At 38.5% G+C, this 25,729-nt stretch overlaps 1 protein-coding gene across 2 annotated transcripts in view; it reads right to left on the bottom strand.

The window, feature by feature from the left end:
- topbp1 (DNA topoisomerase II binding protein 1) overlaps window positions 1-25,729 on the bottom strand; it is a 67,046-nt gene that overhangs the window by 20,684 nt on the left and 20,633 nt on the right. For both annotated transcript variants that reach the window (XM_043719450.1, XM_043719449.1), the window contains 10 exons: window positions 25,304-25,548; window positions 22,457-22,776; window positions 20,392-20,564; window positions 16,641-16,852; window positions 11,294-11,595; window positions 8,810-8,986; window positions 6,723-6,829; window positions 6,488-6,611; window positions 4,473-4,616; window positions 2,703-2,802 (listed from right to left, as the gene is read on the bottom strand). In XM_043719450.1, coding sequence (XP_043575385.1) covers window positions 2,703-2,802; window positions 4,473-4,616; window positions 6,488-6,611; window positions 6,723-6,829; window positions 8,810-8,986; window positions 11,294-11,595; window positions 16,641-16,852; window positions 20,392-20,564; window positions 22,457-22,776; window positions 25,304-25,548 — 1,904 coding nt within the window. The remainder of the gene's footprint in view (window positions 1-2,702; window positions 2,803-4,472; window positions 4,617-6,487; window positions 6,612-6,722; window positions 6,830-8,809; window positions 8,987-11,293; window positions 11,596-16,640; window positions 16,853-20,391; window positions 20,565-22,456; window positions 22,777-25,303; window positions 25,549-25,729) is intronic.

Below are 25,729 nucleotides of genomic sequence, written 5' to 3' on the forward strand. Positions count from 1 at the left end.
CCCCCACCCTCCTCTCACTTATCTCTCCACCCTTCAGGCTCTCTGCCTTTATTCCTGATGAAGGGCTATTGCCCGAAACATCGATTTTATTGCTCCTCGGATGCTGCCTGAACTGCTGTGCTCTTCCAGCACCTCTAACCCAGAATGCTGTCAGAAATGCTGGTTAATAACAGGATATGTGGTACAACTGTGAATGATAAGGATCAACAGTCTTTTTATTCCCTTAACCAATTAATGTTAGGGATTGAGAAAGAAAAACAAAAATCAACAGAGAAGTATGAATTAAATTTGACAATTTAAAGTCAAATGTGGTATCAAAAAGGGAGGGTGGAAAAACGTATTGACAACAAAGTGAGAGCACTCAATGACTGGAATAAAGAAATTTCAAAAAATTCTCCAACAGCTTTTGTAAGAATGAGATTCCAAGGTTTACACTGTTCCCTTTCTGTGATGTAACGATTAATTGGCCTTGCAGGAAAATAAACCTTCTCCTTAAAAAGAATATCAAGAATAATCCCTAATTTAGTGAATGTAATTGTACAACTTCATGAAACATGAACAGGTTGACGGCAAGCTGCACCATTTTTTTTCAGGAGACTAATGAATGGATGCCGTAAATCATCCAGGAACCATGTGGCAATTGGCAATTCACTGGGTATCTCTTCCTCATCCTGAGTCGTGGGAAGAACTACACATTAATAACGCTCCATTAAGCTTACCGTTATTTTGATGACCAAACATTTATTTTCAATTTCTGATAACTACTAAACATGATCATATGCTCCAAAGTCCAAATTTCAGAAAATATTTAGACGTGTGCAAACAGCTTTTAGAAATTCCAATTCCTTTCATGTTGCTAGCCATACTACAGGATTTCTTTCCAATCTGTCATGGGATGTGAACATTGTTCGCAAGGCTGTTGTCCTAATGGCCACTAAAGTGGTGATGGAGGATAACACATAACAATGCAGTCAGATCCTAGAATCGTAGAATAATGCTGCTGCTGAAACTTGATATTGCATCACGTCTTCTTTGTTCTGCCAAATGTTGGTTTTGTCGTATATAATGGACTTGTGACCTAACCATGGATCTACAGTTTACGTGGAAAATTGACAGGTTTGTGGGATTCAATATTGAAAACAGTGAAAAGGCAAAAAAGTCATGTGAAGAAGATAACTTGATATTTTTATGCATGTCAAATAAGATCGTGCATTATAGGATTAAAATAAGTAAAGACACCACAGACCCCAGGACAGTCACAGGGCTGCTCTCATGAGAGAGACAACAACAGTGGTGGATTTAGCCTGAGAGTCACCATGCCTCAAGCAAAGGGCAAGGTCAAGAAAGCGGGACCTTAATGGTGACCTTAGCCAGTAATGGAACTGTACCTGCACCGTTGGTGTGACTGCACTGCAAACCAGCCATCCAGCTAACTGACCCTATCACATCTTAAAACAGCAATCCTATAGGAGATTTACTTGCGCCTTTCTAAAGAGAAGGTGAAGTATGGACAGGGCCAATAAGCAGGAACAGTGACTAATCAGTGTTAAAATTATTTCATAGCCTCCAAGATAACTGTTTTTCAATACTTGAATTTTGTGCATGCCTAATTTTCATCCTTTAGCTGCCAATGTTATAACCTGTGTAAGTCTCTCCCTAAACATTTCTCTCTTCTCCCTTAAGATGCTCATTAAAACCTGCCAGAGCTGCCTGATCCAACTACTTCTAATTCCATGGACCATTGCACGTGTTGAGTAACTGGTGTTGTGAAAAATGTGGTTTAAATGCAAGTTTGTTGATTTGAAAGGTCAGGCTCACTGCTGGAGTGAGGTTTGATACCATGGCCTTCCGACTCACTGGTAACAGCATTATCACAGAGCTGAGCTGAACAGACAAGCAAAGACCACTGGATATTTGTTTTAAATATTTGAGCAAGAGGAAACACAAGGGCACAGGGAGAGACTAGGGCATGAGGATTATTTTTTAATTGTTCTAGCAAAAAAGATGATGCAGACATGATTGGTCAATCAGACCATATCAGAGTTAATATGGACACAATTATTCAGCAAGTCAGGTTAGAAACTAAAAATCTGGTGCAGGGTAACATAAAAATATTGTCCAGAATTATTTTAGCCTATGCTGTTGAGTAATATTTATATGAAGAGCAAATATTAGTTTGATGCATTTATACAGGACTTCTATACCATATGTTAGTACATAAGAGTCATAGAGATGTACAGTATAGAAACAGGCCCTTCAGTCCAACTCATCCATGCTGACCAGATATCTTAATCTAATCTAGTCCTATTTGCCAGCACTTTGCCAATTTTCCTCTAAACCCTTCCTATTCATCTACCCATCCAGATGCCGTTTAAATGTTGTAATTGTACCAGCCTCCACCACTTCCTCTGGCAGCTCATTCTGTACACACACCACCCTCTCCGTGATGCTACCCCTTAGGTTCCTTTTAGGTGAACCAGATTTAAATTATATGGGCTAGCACCCTTGTTTAAATGGTAAATTATACAACTATACAAATACTTTAAGAACATACCTCTTATTATTGGCAACAGTAATTACAAGATCCACTTAGCCCTTTAATGTTGACAAACATTGCTTCGCCTCTAAACAGGAGCGAGATATAAAGAATAAATAGCAAAATGAATGAACTTGCTGCATGATAACCAACTGATCGTATTCACCTCCACATTCTTCGCTTTGTTCATCTTGGAGAGTTCTCCCAACTTTCAGCTGTTCGTCATTTTCGCTTTCTAGTTCCTCAGCCTCTGGCATGTCAGAAGTCTGTCAAAAGAGACTTTAATCATTTCTTTGCATTGGAAAACCAGCAAAATGAAATTACATTTAACAACTTGTTACATGGACTTTTATCAAAGTAACAAATGGTGAAATATCAGAACTATGCAAATAAATGCAAGTCTGTTTTGTTTAAAAATGTCAGCATAGAGCATGAGTGTACATATTCTAGACTAAAACAATTCATACACATTATACTTTAAAACAGTAGTGCAATGATAGATTAGTGTATTATTTTTGATAGTGTGAAGCTTTCAAAGTCAATGCAAAGTTGTTTTGAAGTTCCAAAAAGTTTATAAAATTAGATTTACTTAAACCAAATTGCAGAAAGCATATACTGTCTAAGTAGCTGCACAATCGTTTGTCTTTTAGTCTTGGTCAAAAGTATTTGTTAATATTTGACAGAGAACCATAATCCAGAGAAACTTATGACTTGATAAGATGATTTCCTTCATAGGAACAGAAATAGGTCATTTGAATCCTTAAGCCTCTGTCAACCACAACTTGTCTGCATCTTAATTACAACTACCTCTCCTAGTTTCAAAACCTTCAATACATTTGCTTAATAAAATCTTGCAACCCAAGTTTTGAAACTTTCAATTGACTTGGCCTCAATGTCTTTCTGGAAACAAAAGTTCCAGATTCTAACTCCATTTCACATGAGGAAGCCTGTATTGACATCATTCTTGAATGACCTTGCTCAAATTTTAAGGTTTATTGTGGACTCCCCCACCAGAAGAAATTTTGATAAATCTTTTCATACCAAGAAATGTGCTCAGACAAATCAGGTAAAAGATAGCCTTAATAATGTCACAACTTCACATTAATCAATTCTGTCCCTTTATATAAACTATGTTCCAAGTTAATGTCAATTTATTTTGCCTAAAGACTTTGAAAGTAAAATGTCTTACCTGCAATGCCCAAGGTGTGCCAGCTGGGAGTGTAACTTGTTGTAAATTCAACACAGAAGGGTGATATACTTAACAGCTAATTTATTTCCCTACAGAACATACATATATTCTGACCAATGTAGCACCAGCTTGCTGTTTTTTTCAAGGTACTGAGAAATTTCCTTTTACTCCAATTATGAATTGGTTATAAACTAAATGGTTGAATAGTTGATGAGATACTGAGAATAGACAGCATTTAGGAAAAAAATTGACAATGCAAATTCAATATCCTAATTTGTATCACTCTTTGTCAAACGTCTTGAGATGCAAAGAAAACAGATATCTGCTGAGCTTGGAATTCATGTTTAAGAGCCACACAGCTAATAAGATGAAGATACAGGCTAAAAACATGCTATGAGACATCTAGCTTACTGGCATAGCTGCTGTTGATTCATACTTTGTGGGAAATTAGAGGAAAAATTACTTGAAATAACAGAGGGTGAAACAAAAATTATAAGCAGAGGGCAGAAATGGGAAGACACGGATGTTTGCATTTTAAGGCAATACTGAGAACAAATAAAGGTTTCAATCATAAAGAACCTTGTATTTTCACCAAGCTTTACAAAGTGATATGTTTTTAAGGTATATATGTGAAATTTAAATAACTTCTGGATATTTACTACAGAAATCACATTCTTCTCAATCTGGAATGAAATAAATGGTACTTCTTTGGAGCACTGACATACAAATTCTGTATTTCTACAATACCTGTTCTTCTCTGCATCTTGCTTGAGAAAGATACATCTGTGTGGACACTCTGGTTTCTTGAATTGCACTCATATCCAAACTCATATTTGGATTATACGTGTGAGGATAGAGAGATTCAGGCACCTTCCTCTGTTCATCAGCACACTGTATATAAGAGTTCCAGAATTAGCAATCCAATTGACAAACTATTCATAAACTATAAAACTACAATGGAATATTAAATGAAGATGCTTAGATGGAGGCTCGTGCAGAGCATAAAGACCATTTGAAATCAAATGGACCAAATAGCCTGTTTCTACATTGTAGATTTATTTAAAACAGCAATCACAACATGCCTGAACATTTCAGAGTGACAAACTAAAGATATAATTTCCAAGGAGTAATACTAAGACAAGCAAGTTGTTAATTAGCCAATTTTTAATCACTAACCCCAAGTTTATAATTCCAAGCCAATAAATACGGATTGTAAATTTTCTAGTTCTTCCAGTTTAGTTTGTAAAGGATTTAAGCCAAGTTACTATTGTGAGTTTTACTCATGTCTTAAAACAATATTTCATAGAATCATCATAGAATCCCTACAGTGTGGAAACAGGCCATTTGGCACAAGTCCACACTGACCCTCTGAAGAGTATCTCACCCTGACCCATTCTCCTACTACTCTACATTTCTCCTGACTAATGCAGCTAACCCACACATCCCTGAACACTATGAGCAATTCAGCATTGCCAATTCACCTAACCTGCACATCTTTGGACTTTGAAAGGAAACTGGAGCACCCAGGGGAAACCCACGCAGACACGGGGAGAATGTGCAAACTCCACAGAGACAGTTGCCTGAGGCTGGAATCAAACCCGAGTCCCTGGCTCTGTGAGGCAGCAGTGCTAACCACTGAGCCATCATGTCATAGAGATGTACAGCACAGAAACAAACCCTTCCGTCCAACTCGTCCATGCCGACCAGATATCCCAACCCAATCTAGTCCCATCTGCCAGCACCTGGCCCAGATCTCTCCAAACCCTTACTTTTCATACAACCATCCAGATGCCTTTTAAATGTTGCAATTGTACTAGCTCCACCACTTCCTCTGGCAGCACATTCCACCTAATGGAATATTTATAATGGAATTCTCATTCAGAAAAACAAACAAATGTGATAATGAAATATATTAGCAATGGTTTACAACCAGAGATTGAACAGGAACATCAATTACCCTTGTGGATGTAAATCAAATCTGCAAAAAATCAAATGCAGACCATTTACACTTATTAGGAAGCTGGTAACATGACGGCATACATTCTTTTGATGTTGCTGAATGTAAGAAGGACTCAACAGAATTTGCTTCACACATTCAAGTTTGTTAAAGTAGTAAAAACAGAAGGTGCTGGAGAAACTCAACAGTCCTGGTAAAATGTGCAGAGCGAAAGAGTTTGTGTTTCAAAGAAGAGTCAAATTGGAATGGACTAGAAAATGAACTAATTGGCTAGAAAATAATGCTTTTATGGTGGAGTGGGGGGGGGGGTCAGGTTGAACAGATGGTGAGGGTGCCCATAGCAAAAGGCAAAGGGAGTTTAAAGATGGTACAGGAGTGTTACACTTGAACACTATTACAGGTGGGTGTGAATAGCAGAAAATAGGTCAGCTCTGCAGAAAGCAAAACATCTATCATTAATATCAATTTTTCATTCATGTCTCTCAACTACCATTGGTGAAATTAAAATTAAACAAAGTGTTAATGAAAGATCAATAACATCTGATCAATTTTTACTATTAGAATATGCAAAATAGAAGTAGGCCCTCTGAGCCTGTTACCCTCATTCAATTAAATGATGACTGGTCTTTACTCTCAACGCCACCCTTACATGTGCCATACACGTACCATCTACCCAAATCCCTCAAGTCCTTTAGAACACAGTAACTACAATGCATTACTGTTGGAAAACTTGAGTGTCTGGCCAAGAACATATTTTCACCAGGTGCCAGATTGATAACTGCAAAGGGAAAAATATTTCTCTTACTGCAAATAGCCAATATTCAGAGACAATGTGTATGCCCTTTTCTTTGATAGACTTGTATTCTCGATTGCTGTCATTCTGCCGTCCTTGGTAGATGAAATGGGTTACTGTTTCATCGAAACTCCATCTAAAAATACAAACGCGAAGTGTAACTTGGAGTGTAAAGTTCATTTCAAGCTGATTAATATAGGAAACATTTATATTGAGAAGTGACAACTTAGCACCTATAAACATATACCTGTAATCTGCTCCCAGGGAGGCTGCAATTGCATTCAAATCCCCCTGTTTCTTACCAAGCTTCTTACTCACACAAATTACTACGTCTGCCAGAACTTTAGGCTCTTCCTGTAAAGGATTGAGAAAAGAGACAGGATAAAAGTTATAATGAACATGTTGCACTTTACCTTGGTTAGGTTTTAAGGAGAGAATTACAAAACAGAGAAAAATGACTCCAATTTGTACAAAACCACTTGGTTAGAAATAATTCTAATCGAAAAAAGCACTGATTCAGAGAGTGAGAGAGATGTACAGCATGGAAACAGACCCTTCGGTCCAACCAGTCCATGCCGACCAAATATCCCAATGAAATCTAGTCCCACCTGCCAGCACCCAGCCCATATCCCTCCAAATCCTTCCTATTCATATACCTATTTAGAAGCCTTTTACATGTTGCAATTGTACAAGCTTCCACCACTTCCTCTGGCAACTCATTCCAGACACGTACCACCTTCTGTGTGAAAACGTTGCCCCTCAGGTCTCTTTTATATCTTTCCCCTTTCACCCTAAACCTCTAGTTCTGGACTCCCCGACCCCAGGGAAAAGACTTTGTCTCATTTATCCTATCCATGCCCCTCATAATTTTGTAAACCTGTGTAAGGCACTAATACAGATTGTAGCATCAATAAACAAAGGCACAAAACAAATCACAGCCACGTCAAATTTGTTTGCTCGCACTCCTAAAAAGGTTTAATACACTTATACTTTCCAACATAACGTTGAAGATAATGACTAACAATGTATTTGTCTGGTAAAAGAGAACTTAAAACATATGGGAAGAAAGCAGTAAATGTGATTTGATTAGAGATAGCGCAACGCAGTATACCAGCAGTGGGGACTAGATGGGCCAATATTCTACTTTTTCATTGTAATATACTCTGATTTGAAGATTCATTAGAAATGTTATGTTCCAGCTGGTCAGGCCACTTTTTAGAATATTGCATACAATTCTGGTCTCTCTTCTATAGGGAGAATGTTGTTAAACTTGAGAGGATGTAGAAAAGATCTACCACGAAATTGCCAGGCCTGGAGGTATTGAGTTACAGGGAGAGGCTGGATAGGCTGGGGCTTTTAACTCTCCGCCCCCCCCCCCAATTCCGAAGCATCAGAGCCTATGGGGTAACTTCACAGAGGTTTACAAAATCATTGAGTTATACAGCATGAAAACAGACCCTTTGGTCCAACTTGTCTGCACTGACCAGATATCCTAAATTAACCTCGTCCTTTTGCCAGCATTTGGCCCATATCCTTCTAAATCCTAACTATTCATGTACACATCTAGATGCCTTTTAAATGTTGTAATTGTACCAGCCTCCAGCACTTCCTCTGGCAGCTCATTCCATACACGCACCACCCTCTGTGTGAAACAGTTGCTCCTCAGGTCCCTTTTAAATTTTTCAGCTCTCACCTAAACCAAAGCGCTGTAGCTTTGGACTCCCGTACCCTGCGAAAAAGACCTTGTCTATTTACCTTATCCCATGCCCCTCCTGATTTAATAAACATCTGTAAGGTCTCCCCTCAGTCACCAACGCTACACAGGAAGGGTGAGACAAAAGATTTTAAAACTTGCCTGAGGGATAACCTTTTCGCAAAGAAGATGGTGTGTATTTGGAATGAGCTGCCAGAAGAAGTGGTGAAGGTGAATACAATTACAACATATAGAAGGTATCTGGATGGAAACATGAATAGAGATGGTTTAGAGGACTTTAGGCTTAATGCTGGCAAATGGCACCAGGTCAGATAGGGATGTTTTGTTGGTAAAGGCAAATTGAACCAAAGGGTCTTTTTCTGTGCTGTATGACTCTGTGTCTCTACAAATAAACATGACCTGTTTTAAGACTGACAGGACAAGAAAACCTTGTTTTAAATTGTGCAGTAGCCTCTGGTAATCAGTGCTTATAGTAGTAGATGAAAGACACAAATCGAGAGAAAAGAAAAAGCAAATTGATGCCAAAACACTTTAAATTTAGAGTGTTAGAATAGGAACACAAAAGCAGCATCCTTCATCTATTGGTTTGGCCTAAAGTATAAATGTCACTTCTATTTTACCTGTGCTGGTTTAGACACATGAAGTTGTGGACTGGCTGCTGTTGGCACTATTGTGTTCCGTGTACTATTTGCCAGGGCTACTTTTAGATTCCTGCCAATGACTTCGGATAGTGGAGTACTCATCTTTCTGTTACGCTGATCTGGATTCTTAGGAGTTTCCAGAACTGCTAATGCATCCTATAGGAAAAATAAATATGATTCAAAATCATCAACTTAGCACAGAGATCTTGGAAAGATCACAGTCAAATAAAACACCAAAGGATTCAGTTGTTTTCAATTGCAAGAACAAAGCAAGTAGCAAGCTTTTTAGTTAGTCAATGTTAAGTGTTAAATCAGAGTTTCATTATCAAGTAGTTTGCCTATTGTAACATTAAATAAATAACAGCTTTAGACTTAACAGCTTTAGACTGAAATATAAAATGTTAATTATTAAGAATGTAATAATACATGGAATGTAAAATTCAAGGTTATTTAAATAAAAAATACAGCTTGAGGTCTACTTACTGAATTATTACACAGTAATGGTTACGACACTTTACACAGTCTTACTGGTGATCGTACTTTTCAATGGAAACGTATGACTGGAGCTTGTCATTCTATTATTATGGAATTGGGAGTTGACCTGGTGCCCTGACTAATTTTTTTTTCCCCCTCAAGCAGCATCATTCAAACAGATTAGCTGGTTATTTACCTTGTTATTGTTTATGGAAATGTATTTTTATCAGGTTCTTCAGCAATGGAATAGGCAGGCTGGGAAGAAACAGGCAAAGAGCAGATCACGGATAGAGTTAGGAAGAAAGGAGTTTGGATAGGGGCTAAAAAAATAGTTCAACTACATGTCCATCACAAAGTATAATGCATTATTAAGGATGTCATGTGTTAGGTGCATTAGTCAGAGGGAAATGGGTCTGGATGGGTTACTCTTCGGAGGGTTGGTATGGACTTGTTGGGCCAAAGGGTCTGTTTCCACACTGTCGGGAATCTAATCTAAGAACAAACTAATATACAGAAAGCTAAACAATACAGATCCTTGAAACCTGAAACTGAAAACGTTGTAAACAATAGACAGGCTACCAGTGAAGAGTGTTAAATCTTTGTTAGATTGGTCCACTGCTTTTTGTCATTTATATAAATTGATTTGGATGTGAACATAGGAGATATAAGTTTGCAGATGACATCAAAATTGGAAGTGAGTCAATGGGTTTAGGAGTGGCAGATAGAGTTTAATTTTGATAAATCTGATGTGCTAAATTTTTTAAAGACAAATCAGGGCAGGACTTATATGTTTAATAGTAAGGTCCTGAGGAACAGAGACCTTAGAGTGCAGGTTCATTGTTCCTTGAAAGTGGAGTTGCAGAGGGTGAAGGTAGGTGAAGGAGGTGTTTGGTATAGTTGTCTTTATTCATCAGCACTGAGTATAGGACTTGGGAGGTCATATTGCAGCTGCACAAAACATTGGTTAGGTCACTTTTGGAACACTGCATGCGACTCTAATCTCCCTATTTTAGGAAGGATGTTATGAAACTTGAAAGGGCTCAAAAAAAGATTTACAAAGGATGTTGCCAGGGTTGGAGGGTTTGAGCTAAAAGGAGGGCTGGGGCTGTTTTCCCTAAAGTGTCGGAGGCTGAGAGGTGACCTTAAATGAGGCTTTAAAAAAATCATGAGAGGCATGGATAGGGTGAATAACCAAGCTCTTTTCTCCGGGGCAAGGGAGTCCAAATCTAGAGGTCATAGATTAAGGTTAGTGGAAGGATTTAAATTTGACCTAAGGGGCAATGTTTTCACTCAGAGGGTGGTGTGTACACAGACTGAGCTTCAGAGGAAATGATGGAAGCTGATACAATTACAACATTTAAGAGGCATCTGGATGGGTATTTAAATAGGAAGGTTTACAGGGATATGGGCCAAGTACTGGCAAATGAGACTAGATTAGGTTAGGATATCTGGTCAGCATGGATGAGTTGGACCAAAGAGTATGTTTCCATGCTGTACATCGCTATGCCTCAATCTTAAACATTTAAATAAGATCAGGACTGGGTCAAAGTATCCACAAAGCCACATTGTCAGTTTCTCAAGCTTTTGCATCTACTTGCTGAATTATCTGTTGAAGCTCTTTATCTCTACTCATGTCCTTTATCACTTCACACTCTATGTATCCTAATCATGACAATATCATTTTTGCCACTTCAGCAGTTCCAGTTCCCCACTTAAGGACTTCACTTTATTATTCCTTTCATCTGTGCAATGTTTCCCCCTCTCCCTATGCTCTGTTCTGTTAAATGTTTTTCATGAGCAATGTTTTCTTCTTATGATAAAGTATGCAAATTTGAAATGCTAGTACCCACATTTGCCTGAAGTACATAGCTTGTTATCTATTGTATAAGTGCTCAATATCAAGTTCACCAACTGCAGTCTTGTTATATTCAAACTTTGCTTGCATTTAAAACTTTTTAATCTGCCCTGAACTGGAGGACATGCTGGTACCTGAACATCAAATGATGGCTTGAACAGTTTGTCCTTGCACAGGAATTTTGAAGGTGTGTCAAGTAGCAAGTTGGCTTCTCTCTGTTGGCTGGGTACTCCTACTTCTGCTCTTGTTTCTGTTGTCTCAGTTCTATTTTGTTGAGATAAGACCAATTGGAAGGCTTTACTCTGGAATCTCTTTATATCCAGTGGAGTGACAACAGAGCTCTGCATGCTTTTCAGTTTGGATAAGGGATGCTCGGGTGTCTGTTGTTGCACTTTGTCGACATTGGAGGCCTTGCTCTGCTGATTCACTTCAGCAACTTTTTCATGAAAAGAAATTACAAAAATGAGTTCAAAATGTTTTAATGTAACTGAACATGGTTAGACTCCAGTATATGTCAAATCAAACTGCAAACAATAAAATAAAAACTCAATAAACACGATAAAACACTACAAACTGAAATGAAGCAAAAGATGCACAAGGTGCTGGTTGAAAAAGTCTTGGTACATGTGAACATCTCAGCAGCAGCGTTTTAGATATCATTGAGATGACAGGGGGTTAGAACGCTTGAGGCCAGCCTGGAATGTGTTAGGATAGTTAAGTCTTGAGGTAACATAGGAATGGTTGAGAGATTTAGCAGCTCTGGGTGCTCTGGTTTCCTCCCACAATCCAAAAATGTGCAGGTTAGATGGATTAGCCATGGGAAATGCAGGGTTACAGGCACAGGGTAAGGGGTGAGTGTGGGTGGGATGCTCTTCGGAGAGTCAGTGTGGACCTGTTGGGCCGAATGGCCTGTTTCCACAGTGTGGGGATTTTTAAAATTGCAGGTACTGGAACTCCCATAAATCTGAATTTTTGGAGAAGAGTCCTATTCAACTCAAAACATTCACTGTTTCTCTCTGCACAGATGTTGCCAAACATGCTGAGTTTATCCAGCACATACAGCTTTTATTACTGAAACTGGGTGAAAATTTACCTTTAGCTCCATTCATTGAAAATTTGAGACTAAACAACCTGCACAACTGCATTGGTTTTAAATGTAAATACAGAGTGTTCTGTTAAGAACGCAAAACATGACTGCTGTGTCCCTTTGTGTTCTGAACAGTTCCCAGGCCTATTACAGTTTTATGTATTCTTTAAAACTGAAGTCAATTAGAACCTATGCTCTTTTTTCAGGGAAGTTCTGAAGTACATTGGAATATCACTGTAACTCTATTATGAGCACTTTAAAAACAAAAATCAGTTTATGGGATGTTTGCACATCTGGCAAGACCAGCATTTATTGCTCGTCTCTAACTGCCCTTAACAAGGTAGTGGTGAGCCACTTTCTTGAATCACTGCAATCCATGTGTTGCAGGTACACCCACAGTACTATTAGGGAGTTTCAGGATGTTAACGTGGAACATTAATGGAACTACGAGATAATTTCAAGATCAGATTATGTTTGAGATGGGAACTTGAAGGTGTTGTGGGTGCCCACGCATCTGTTGCCATTATACGTCGAGGTGTTAGTGGTCTCTGGTTTGTAAAGTCCTGTAGATGATGGTTCAGTGATTTGAGGTGCATTACGAATATGGTACACACTGCTGTTACTATGTGAATGTAGAGGAAGTGAATGTTAGAAATAATGGATGGGCTGTCAAATCAAACAGGCTACTTCATCTTAATGGCATGAATGCTGTTGCCAAAGTCAGAACATTGTGTTCAAGCTTCACCCAGGACTGGAGCACAAAAATCATTTTCAACCTGATTTTTGAACTTAATGATTGGCAGTTTCATTCCTTTTGTTACATGTTCTTTGTATATCGTCATTCATTTGTACCTGGAAACAAAATCATCTCACTCATATACATCATATGACATTATAGACTGAGTAAAGATGTTGCATTTATACCAGATTACAGTATGACAAAAGGAATTTGATTTCCTACTTAAACAAACTATTTAAAAATGCCTGTTTAAAAGGAAAAAAGGCAGAGAATGCAACTTTCACCATAGAACATGCTGAATAAATTAATCTTTAAAGCCTCAATCAATCCTTCCAAAAACAGGTCAACTTTAATGAACAGTCAGTGTTGGTGCAGGTGGTCAGTGTTTCAACATGTGATGGGAATTAACACTAACAATTTAAATAAAATCAATATGATATGTGGAGTTCTTCCAATAAAACAAGTATGATTGTAAATGCAATCAAAACACTTTAAAAACCATGGAATGCATCTTCAACAACTGATGCAGAGTTAACTAAAGTAATTCTGAGTCCCTTTGGCTTTAGCATCATTGCAAAGATCTCATCCTGGATCAGATGTAGTTCCTTCAGTTTCACAAAGATCCCCCTACAACAAATCATCTCCCTCTCCATCCACTAAATATTCTGTTTGGCGAATGGGTAACAGTTTGTACATTAGCAGCACCCCGTCATTTAATGACACAAGTCACACAAATCATCAAAGGGGACACGCACATTATTCTTTTTCCCGAACAACCACCTACCCATTTTGTTTGGTATGCACAAGGTCCTCAAATGGCTTGCTGAGGCATTACATGAAAAAAGGCTGAATTACAGACATTGGACTCTTGGAATAATGGCAATTTGGGTGTTATTCCTTCCCAAACACCTTGTGATACCTTCAATTATATGAAACCCGCATGCCACATACTAGTAAGCTACCCTATAAGGCAGCACCTTCCAAACCCATGACCACTTCCATCTAGGACAAGTGCAGTAGTTACATGGGAACAGCACCACCTGCAACTTCTGCTCCAAGCCACTCATTATCCAGATTTGGAAAAATTCCGCCAATCCTTCACTGTCCCTGGAAAAAACCTCTGGAATTCCGTCTCTAAGGGGATTGTGGGTCAACTAACAGCAGGTGGATTGCAGTAGTTCAAGAAATCAGCTCACCACCACCTTCTCAAGGGCAACCTGGGACGGGCAATAAATGTTGGCCTAGCCAGTGATACTCACATCACACAAGAAGAAAGCACTCCAGCCCAGCGAATCTGTACAAATCAAACACGACCACTTGACTACTCTAAACCCATTTTGTAGCACTCAGCCTACAGCCTTGTAGGCCCCGCCATCATAAGTATATATTTGATGGCTGTTTAAATGTTACGAGGTTGCTACATCTATCATAATCACAGAGTGAGTTCCAGATCCCCATTACACTTGGCGAAATTTTTGTTTTCTCACATCCATTCTAAATGTCCTACCTCTTATCTTAAATCTATGCCCCCAGTTAATAATTCCTCCACCAAAAGGGAAATATTTGTTCCCATTTGCACTATCTGTGCACCTCATAATTTTACACATCTCAAACATTTCCACCCTCCATCTCCTCTGCTTCAAAGAAAACAATCTTAGCCTATCTCTTTGCATAACTACAACCCTTCAGCCCAGGCAACACCCAGGTACATCTCCTCTGTATCCTCTGCAGTGCTGTCACATTCCTCCTATAACATGGATTTCCTAATTGCTCACAATACTCCACTTGTGAGTACAATGTTTTATTCAGTGCCAGCATAGCCTGCCAGTTCTTAAGCTCTATGCCTTGACTAATAAAGGCAAGTATACTATATGCCTTCTTAACCACTTTACCTACCTGCCCAACAACCCTAAGGGACCAGTTGACATGCATACTAAGGTCCTTGTGATCCTTGGGGTACTTCCCAGGATCCTACCATTCATCATGTATTCCCTCGTTCATCCTGCCCAAGTACATCACCTTACTTGAATTTCATTTGCTATAATCCGCCTAACTGGCCAGCCTGACTATACTCTCCTGTAATTACCAATCCATGACTTCATTCTATCCATCAAATAATTGTTATGGCCATGGATAAAATTCCTTGCAAAAATGTTGATTTATGGCACAGTTTTATATTTGACAGTTAGTATAGGCTAGTACTACCATAAATCATGTCTTTGCACACCTATGACTTTCATCAGAGCTATTTCCGAAACTTTTCATCCAACAGTTCAGCTGCTGGGCATAATCAAAACTCACAGGGGTTACCATCCATGTTTTTGGTGTGACATAATGGATACTTGTGCTTTTGCCTCGAATGCTGAATTGCTGGAATCTCGTCATTTTGACATCGACATCTGTTATCAGTCTGAGTCAACTTGGTGTTCTGCCTTAACACTGGACAATCTTGTTCCATAAAACAGTGGTTAGCACTGCTGCCTCACAGCGCCAGAGACCCGGGTTCAATTCCCGCCTCAGGTGACTGACTGTGTGGAGTTTGCACATTCTCCCCGTGTCTGCGTGGGTTTCCTCCGGGTGCTCCGGTTTCCTCCCACAGTCCAAAGATGTGCAGGGTCAGGTGAATTGGCCATACTAAATTGCCCGTAGTGTTAGGTAAGGGGTAAATGTAGGGGTATGGGTGGGTTTCGCTTCGGCGGGTCGGTGTGGACTTGTTGGGCCGAAGGGCCTGTTTCCACACTGTAATCTAATCTAAAACAGCTATAACAAAAAGCGGTTGCTATGAAATCTTTGCTGGAATCAAGGTTCAACTGCTTGAGTCCATATTTCATTGCATTCCTTGTGACGTTGCAACCATTTCTGTGATTTGGGAGAATCCGAATGCGATACAGATTTCTTGAGATAAGGAAGTGGTTAGTCCCTTTCCCCATGGCAGATTTGGTCTTGAGCATCTTCAGAACAGATTCCTCCTCCTTCCATCCTCACACTAGATTTCACTATCATCAAATTCCCTCACTGAAACACAGCTATTTCACAACTTAGAAAATGTTATAAACTTTAACTTAGAATTAGTTTTAAACTTCATGCTTTGTTAGTTGTTTGCCATGCACACTGCGTTGTGTGGATATGTCTTCATGTTCCCCCGTCTTCCTGGCAAAAACAGCTCGTTAACACCTGCTTGATCTGATGTGCCAATTTATAAAGGTGGGTAAAATAATGCATTTCTGTGGTGTAAAATTGAGTCCAACTCCTAATGTGCGTACAGCATGTCTTAGCAGAAAGGTGTGTTGACTTGCACCCTAAAAATATGTTGAAGCAGGATTTTTGGCAACAAGAAAATGGAGTCCAGTTATATAGTGGACCAAATTATATATTATAATCAAAAGGTGCCACAACAGCCCACTGTCAGAAATAAATAATGGTGAAAATCTCTCAGGCAACAGAAGAACAATGCTGAGGAGTAACCTAATCTGTGGTACTGATAATGCAGGACCAAAGCACTTCATGAATTTAACCAGAAACATAGCAATTATTATGACTTAATGAAATGGATATGGTCCAATCCTTGATAGTAGGCTAAGAATTAGCTTGCTCAAGTTATATAGTACAAATGGGTTAAAATACAATGGATCATATATGTTAATTCAACACTTACCAGCACTGACAGCATTTTCCACAGAGAATTTGCTTTCATCAGCTTTTTTCCCTGATTGAGCAGACGCAAATAACCAAGATGCAGTCACAGCTGGTAAATTCCATTTCTTTGCAGCTTCATATTTGGAGCCTTGTGGCTCCTGTAGGACCAGGTGAGTGCTGGCAAGCATGCCTTTCTTCAAATTTGCTTTCCGAACAAAAAACTCTTGCACTCTTTAAACAAAGAAACAGATGTCACAAAGTTTAGCTATAAGCTTTTCAATGTCCTCTGCTTAAGAAATGAAATTCATTTTTATTACCCTACACCTACATCATATCCCAGTCAACAGGGAAGAAAGGCAGAGCTCCCTACTTATTCAGGTATAAATGGTATTCACAGGGATTTACCTCCTTATTTACCCCTCCACTCGGAAGGATCAGCTTTTCCCAACAGCATAGCTGAAATTGATGTGGAAAATAGAATTAAAATGCTATGACAAACCTCTCCTCCCCCTTTTACTGTAGCTGTATTAAGTCACATCAAGGTTATTTTTCATTTAGCTCATTTTGCCTTTTCTCCAGTTTCTTGTTACTCTACTTGCTATTACATAAATTGGAAGAAAATAATGTGTGGAAAATGAAGGGATCTTGATTTATAATAAGTTTAAACTAAAAATGCTTGATATCAGTAAGTAATGTTGTGTCTAGGCCAGAATTATGAATGCACAATATAAAGTGGAATGTTTATTGCCAATGTATCCAATGGTGCTTTGATTCTTTCAAGCATGGTCCTTTCCAAGATAAAAGTAATTACAAAGTTGAATCTAAAACTAAATCTAGAGATGGTTCCAAGCAAACTCCTACAAACACAGGGAATACACTGAACTTTATGTAGGACATAGTGATTTCCTTGCCTTTTCTTAAATTTTACAATGCCATTTTACGATTTAGCGCAACTGAATGGTTTCCTTTTGCTTTCCTGCACCATCTAATTTTCTAACTTACAGTTTAATACTTAACCTTTTGTTTCTAAGATCACTTTCACATCTATCTACATGATTTTTTAAAGATGGTTCTCTTGCTGCAATAGCACATCATCTCCTGTGACTTAATGTTGCAAGAATGCCTTATCACACCCAAAGAATTGTTTATCACACAGATAATGAAATTAATCATTTCTGTTGTCAGAATGAGGACAGATCATATAAAACAAAGAATACAATTCTAAATAATGTGCAAGGGCAGGGAGAAGTGTGCAAGATAGACACTGAACAAAAACAAGGAAGTTATATTGAGCTTGTATAAAATCCTGATCACCTGGAGCACTGCATGCTTCAAGGTTCTACATCTTAAGAAGGACAGATTAAAGAACACATTAAAGTATCCAGTAAAGCTTCAGAAGAATACCTCGAGTGATGAGAAACTTCAGCTACATGAACCGATCGGAGACGCTGGGTTGTCTCTTTGGAGAAAAGATGATTAAGATGTTTTCACAAAGGTTTTCAAAATCATAAGCGATCTGAACAAGGCAGCAAGAGAAAACTGTTTCTCTTACTGAAAAGATCGCGAACTGGAATGTTGCAAATTAAGATGATTGGCAATGAACAACAGAGAGGTGGGAAATGTTTTTTTTCCTTAAACAGTGAATGGTTAGCATCTGGAATGCTGTACCCATGTAGTGGAAGAAGCTTCAATAGAGGCCTTCAAAAGAAATTTTGTAGGGCTACAGAGAAATGGCAGGGCGTGGGGGGACTAGTGGAGTTACTTTTCCAGAGAGAGCTGGTGTCGACATGATAGGTTGAACAGCTTCGTTCTTGTCCTAATCACTCCATTTAAACAAACCAGATGGTGGTATGCATTAAAAGATCAATGTCAAGTCAAAATAGCAAGAAATTACTACACTTCAGTGATTATAGGTGCAACTGCACTGACAATAATGTGCACAGTTCTAGTCAGCAGAGGATGCAAAGGACATTGCAGCTATTGAAAGGACACAGGAGACAGCAATCAGAATAACTGAGCAGAAGTGAAGAGGGATCAGATACATTAGGTCAGTTACTAGTTGAAAAGATAAGGTTGAGTGGTGTAATGGCCGTTGTATTTGGGGATTCTAAAGTTTCCATGTGACATAACAAGATTCCACCTTTTCCAGAACAGTAATACCAGAGAACACAACCTCTGCTTAATCAGCAGAATCAGTTTCAGTCAGATGCATGGAAAATTCTCGCTGATGGAAGCAGACTGTGTGGATTTATTCAAATACAAATTAGACAGATTTCATTCAGAAAATTATATTTTGGCTTACGTAGGAACAGGAGTGGGCCATTCAGCCCCTCAAGGCTGTTCTGTCATTCAATGAGATCATGTGGCCTAACTCGAAATAACGTGCCTTTGGTCCGTATCCCTTAGTAACTTTGCTTAACAAAAGATTATCTGTCTCAGGTTGAAAATTACCAACTGATCTAACATCCACTGCCATTTCTGCAATGTGTTCAAGCAAGGATCATTATAGTCAGGACGCATTCCATCTCTTCAGTCCTATTCCTATAAAAATGCATTGGATAATAATTTTAATGTAAAATCTAAGAAGTTATATTCTTCAAATAATGATTGCAAAACTAGCAGCAAATCATTGTTTCAAATAACATGCAAATTAAATTGCAGGGCAACTATGGATGGGCAATAAAAATGCCAGCCAGCCAATGATGCCCACATCCCACAAGCGAACTTTTAAAGAAAGGGTACAGTGCACACAGGTGAAGCACTGTTGCCCATTAGTACTTTGATGCTCGTCAAACATGCAATCAGGTCACCATCTTTGCCACATGATACAAAATACAGGGAGGTCACCAATTTATAACTGTCTGATTTACAAGTGCTCGCACTTACGAACATCATTCCATTCGGGGGTGCAATTTTAAATATTTGACACATGAGCATTTCCTGTACCTATGAATACTGCTTTATATTGCCCTGTACTGTGTTCTGACTTGTGTGCAAATTAATTTGTGACTGGACTCCAGAAAGGAACCGGTTCACAACCTGGGGACTGCCTATATATGCAATGGATACAGTGAATTTTGCAATCATCCCCCAAGGATGAGCTGGGATTGAGTACTAAAGGCAAGCAACAGCATACTTTATTGTGACAGCAGCTCTGTCAGCAAACATTTCTTTTAATACCAGCAACCAATCAGAACACAGCATCCAGCTGTGATGTAGCAAAAAAAAAAACGTTTTCACCTTTTTACCCTAATTGGTCAAGTTTTCTGCAATGTTAAAGATAGTTTTCCCTGAGGGATTCATTACTAACTATTGACATGATTGCAGATTGTGTTAAACACAGTCTAAAACCACATTTTCAGTAGAATGGGCTACCTCAGTTTCCAGAGGTTTGTCTGATCAAAACCTCACCTCAAGAATAGCATCAATTTGCAAAATCAGTAGCAATTCACAAGTTGTGGCAAGCGGATTAGACAATATTGATTTATAGTACAGGTCGTTCTGCTATAATGCATGTTTCGTTAACGCGAATTCGCTATAACGCAATTGACAAAGTGAGGACACTGTTTCTAAAGCAAAACGTTTTGAACCATGTATTGGTCACAATGCAATTCTGGCTCCATTAGTTTAAATGGGCTGCTAATAGACGATTTTCATCTAACGCAGCTTTGCGCAAGAACAGAACTACTATATTATAGCAGAACTGACTGTAAGGTCTCATATCAATTGTAAAGTAGAAAGTCTGCATGTTTATGCACTCTGGCACTTACTGTGCTCCAAGTAGTTCTGCAATATTAAATAGTGCATCTCTTTCAACTCCAGTAAATTGACTAATAGACAACACACAGTTAGTCAATGGTGTGCTTCCTTCCACAACAGATATAGGAGTGAATAAGGCATTTGACTGTGAAGCCAGTATACGTTGCTGATCAATGCACATCGCCTGCAAGAAAAAAAAGAGGAAGACTGAAACTGCAGAAAAACATTCCTTTGATTAAAAGAGATTAATCAAATTATATCAACACAGATTACAATACCGAAAGAAATCTAATATTGATCAACAATCATTTGCAAAGGCAAAAAAATAAGATGACAAATTTCCAAAGTGTTAAATTAGAAAGCACCAAGTAATTTCGAATTATGACCAGATACAGTACACACACAAACTGTAACTCCTTCATGAATTAGATTGTCAACACTTAATTTTTGGCTGGGATCTCTTAAAACATTGGTTAAACAAATAAATAAATTATTTCAAAGTAATTAAGGAAAACATTGTTAATGACCTCTAAATACAACAAAAAGTTAATCTTAATTACATGCTTTATCACAAAGAACTTCTTCATTTGATTATAAAAGTGTTTAGCAGAACCTATCAGGCAGAGTGGCCAAGGATTATTTGAAATGCAACTGGTAGGGGAGTTGGGGTACTACAGGATAGAACATAAAAGCCAATTGATAATTCCGAGCCTTCATTTAAGCTTAATCAAACTTCAATTAGAGGTACCATATACAGCATTGTGTGGGTTCTTGCTCATAACATGGTCATGGTGTTCCCTATCTCTGAGCCAGGAGACCTGGGTTCAAGTCCCACTCACGCCAGTGCTTAGCAAGAACATCTCTGAACATGTTGAAAACATGTGCTGCATACTATAGGAGGGACGCCGAATCAAATATCACACTTGCAATAATCACACTTTTAAATATCACACTTGCAATAATCAACCTGATCAATTTAAGAAGTATCTGTCTCATATGTACTGTCAGCTTAATTAGTGAACCTTCCCCATTACTGAATCAAGGGTCAATAGAAGATATGCTACAGATTTACTGGTATGCAAAATTATAAAATTAATGAAAAGCCTAAATGAGGCTCTTCTTCACTACAACATTACAGATAATGAGACAATATGGTAGAATTTTTAAAGTTATCAAAGGACATTTAGATATACACAAGCTATTTCCCTTAGATGGGAGGTCGAGAGCATGGTACATTATCAAATTTAGAGAAACTCTTCTTAATAAAGAAAATTGTGAGATCGCAGAACTGATTTCCAAGATCAGTGGTTGAGAGAGAAATGGCTAATGCTGAAACGCTGACATTGGCAGGTGTACAAAATAAAAGGGGATGGAAAAAAGGATAGGGAAATAGGGCAAAATCATTTTTCTATGTACAGGGTGAATATCAACACAGACAGGATGGGCTGAAGAGTTTAGATGCAGGTTGGACCTGTTACATATTACTAGACAGTAACTGGATCAGGGCAGATGGTGCTAACTTTTATGAGCAAAGCCATTCTCTTCACCATGAGATAGGATGCAATGCACTGGCTTCAACCTGAAGTCGTAAGCAAGTAATTCACATCACTAGCTTAATTAAATTTCACATCTTATTTATAATGGAATACCTTTCCATTAGCATCTATTTTAAATATCACACTTGCAATAATCAACCTGATCAATTTGAGCAGTATCTGTCTCATATGTACTGTCAGCTGAATTAGTGAACCTTCCCCATTACTGGGTCATCATTTCCTATAAGGCTCTTACGTGAGCAAAACACAACAAAACAAAATTGAAGCTGTAGAGTCTAATCACAAATCTCCTCAGAGTTTTATTATATTCTTCTATTAAATTTTGGTGCATATTATTTCTAATGTGGTATGAAAGACAGAATTGAGTGAAATATGCTCCAAACAATGCTTTTCGGATATTGCACAGCAAAATGAATATGTCCACATTGTTTTTTGATCAAATGAAAGTTGAGAGGCACAGTTACCAGTGTTTTATACTTGGTATGAAATTTCAGAATGTCACCAGTTTACATTCTCTTACCAGCCACGTGTTTGTAACCACTTCTGCTACAGTTGCGTCTACTTGAGTGCCTAATAAAGGCACGACAGCAAAGTCAGCAACAATTCGACTGTGGGGCCGCAGCACTTTTCCACCATTGCTCTGAATTAATTCAGCCATATAGGTTTCATCTTCATTAGCAAAGCCAAATATTAGAAACTTCTTTTTCCAAAAGATTCCCTGCTCAGCACATGATTCTGTTTCACAGATGGAGGTATTTGCTGACTGATTGTTTTGGTACTCAGTTTTGTGAAGAGTGTCACTCAAGTTATTTCGTGTTTTATCTTGATTTTCAGATTCAACTATTTGAAATACAAAAACATTTGATTAACATTTAGTTCTATCGGTAGACAAGATGAAGGAAGAGGTAAAAAGATTCAACAAACTAATTTAAAAAGCACAAAATCAATTGAAATTGTAACTAAACCTCATTGTCGTGCTTCCACAGAAACTGATGAAATACAGAGTTGCTGTTTCCAACATGGCATCATGATACATCTGTAAAACCATTATTGCACCTGTGATTTCACATCATCTAGTTTCTCTCCATGTAAACTTTTAACTCAGAAGCCGCAAAGTGCAAAATGAATATTAAGAGATTTGAGACTTAAAGTGTTACTTGATATCACATTCTGTTATATGTTAAGAAAGTGATCTGAGATGCATTAATCATATTGAAATAAACAAGATTATGAGCAGCTCGATAGGGTAGAAATCGAGAAGATGTTTCTGCTAGCAGCAGTCATGAACTGGGAACACTTATTATTTAAAACAGATGTGAACTTCTCCCAGAGGGCAGTGAACTTCTGGAATTCTTCACCCCAGATTATTATGGACATAGATTACAGCAAGCATCTAAAGAGAAAGGAACTATGAATTATGGAAAATCGAGGGTTATGATAGGCTAGCATGAAAGAGTTGAGGTTAGGAGCAAATTAGCCACGATCTTGCTGAAGGGGCAGGCTTGAGTCCAAATGGCTTACTCCTGTTTCATATGTTCTTATTTTAAAAGAGTTGACATTGTACTACTGTTGGTCATACATATTTCACTTCAGTCAGAAAGAAAGGCAGCCTGTCTATGCACAGATTACTTGCTAGAAACACACAACTGATTCAACCAGTAAGAAAATACAAAGTGTAGCCCAAGTTCAAACTGTAAAAACTTTATACACCAAATTACCACTAAAAACATCTGAAGGAACTTAAAAGGTGTAAGCAAAACTAAATGAATATCAAACCAAAGGAGGTGCTATTGCACGTGCAGCTGGCTCCAGCTAACAGCGAGCTTAGTCACAAATATAGCTGGTGAAATAACTAGAGCATCACCACTTCCTTTGGGAAGCTAAAACATCAGGTCAAATATTGAACTATCAACATCCTGCCAGTTACCACAGAACTGTACTCACCATATAAATAGTGATTACAACAGCATGTCAGAGACTAGGGAAAACCTCAGCAAGTTGCTCACCTCCTTATTTCGCAAAGATCTTCAAGGTACAAGTCAGGAGTATGATAGAATACACCCCACTTGCTTGGATGAGTGCAGCTCCAATGACACTCAAGCAGCTTGACACCATCCAGGTCAAAGCAGCCCACTTGATTGGCACTACAGTCCCAAACAGCTGTTCACTCTATCACAGACACTCAGTAACAGCAGTATGTGCCATCCAAAAGATATACTGCAGAAATTCAAAGCTCCTAGATGGAAGGTTCTGTCTAAGAAGGGCAGAGGATACATGGGAATATCATCCCTCTCCAAACCATTCACCATCCTGACTTGAAAATATATTTCTATTCCTTCAGTGTTATCGGATCAAAATCCTAGAAATCCTTCCCTATCAACATTCTGGGTGACCTATAGCACCTGGACTGCAATGGTTCAAGAAGATAGCTCTTCTCAAGGGCAATAAATATTGGTCCAGACAGTGAAGCTCACACCCCACAGGTGGATTAAAATCCTTGTGGTGAGCCATTTGCTATGACCATTTTAATAAACCCTAGCCACTATTTCAAATTGCCCTAAATAAAAGTTAGAAAAATGCAAGCACATGTAAATAGCGTTCAAGATAAAAAGCAAGGTGGAAGTGAAAGGGGAGATGGAGCTCAAAAAGAAAATAACAAATGGAACATATAGTAATTTTGCTATGATTTGAAAAAAGGTCTACATCTGCACAATCATACATCTCCATTCTTCTAGCCAGCAAGGACCCATTAATATCGCTCCCCCAACCGCCAAGAATCAATATGGGAATACAGTCAAGTAGGAGACAAGGAGCACAGACAAAGGGAATGCACTCTGATGGAATCCTATAAGAGATATGCCCAGGGATCTAAAAGAGAGACCTCAGTCTTTCAACATAATAGCAATGACTCGAATGGAGGAATATAGATTTGTAAACCCAATGTTTTCAGGTGTCTGCAAGTTAGGAGATGCAATAAACTGTAGGAACAGAATCAGGAAATTACTTGGGGACTTGGCAGATTTAGTGACTAGGGAAAAAATGACAGCTGGGAGCTTAATGTCCCAAGTGGATCCAGGCTGGACAAATCGGAATATTTTATAATAGGCAAGAAATTTCAAACAGTGGTGCAACAAAGTGATTTTGGTATTCATGCAAACAGATTCAAGACAGTTGTTGACAGGCTTCGAACCACAGAAAAAAAAAGCTTTGATATCTTTCAAATTTGATCAAATTCAATTAGAGATGGAAAGGCATGTAGCAACCTTCCCACAAAATTCAGGTCCCTCAGGAAAAGAAAACAGTACATCACACGTCATCATATCATCTCTTGAAATGTAATTTGAACAGATAAAGATCAATCTCTAACCTACAGATTTGTCGTTCTCAAGGTACTGCAACAGGAGATCATCATCTGCTTCCTGCTGTCCGTCAGGACTGACTGTGGATGTGCGTCGTGCCTTACTGCCATTTAAAGTCAAATGAGCTTGGTTACTGGAACGTTGCGGTATTGGAATATCAGGTTGATAGCTTGGATGGAAATACTGCTCCACAGGAAGAAGGCACTTCTTGGAAAAGCAGTCCACTAACCATCTTGCTGTAACCACATACGGCCTAGTGCAAATATTAATCCAGCAAATATTACTTAGAAAAGTTACAAAACGTTAATAAACCTCAAATTTAAAAAACATGTATTCCCCAACTGTGCAAAAGTAATAAATATGAAAACAAGTTAAAAAAATGGCAACCATGTGAAAGATTGAGAGCGAGAAATGGAGTGAGTGATCAAAGAAAC

This window comes from Chiloscyllium plagiosum, chromosome 29 (genome assembly GCF_004010195.1).
Source record: "Chiloscyllium plagiosum isolate BGI_BamShark_2017 chromosome 29, ASM401019v2, whole genome shotgun sequence".
In the NCBI taxonomy this organism is placed as follows: Eukaryota; Metazoa; Chordata; class Chondrichthyes; order Orectolobiformes; family Hemiscylliidae; genus Chiloscyllium; species Chiloscyllium plagiosum.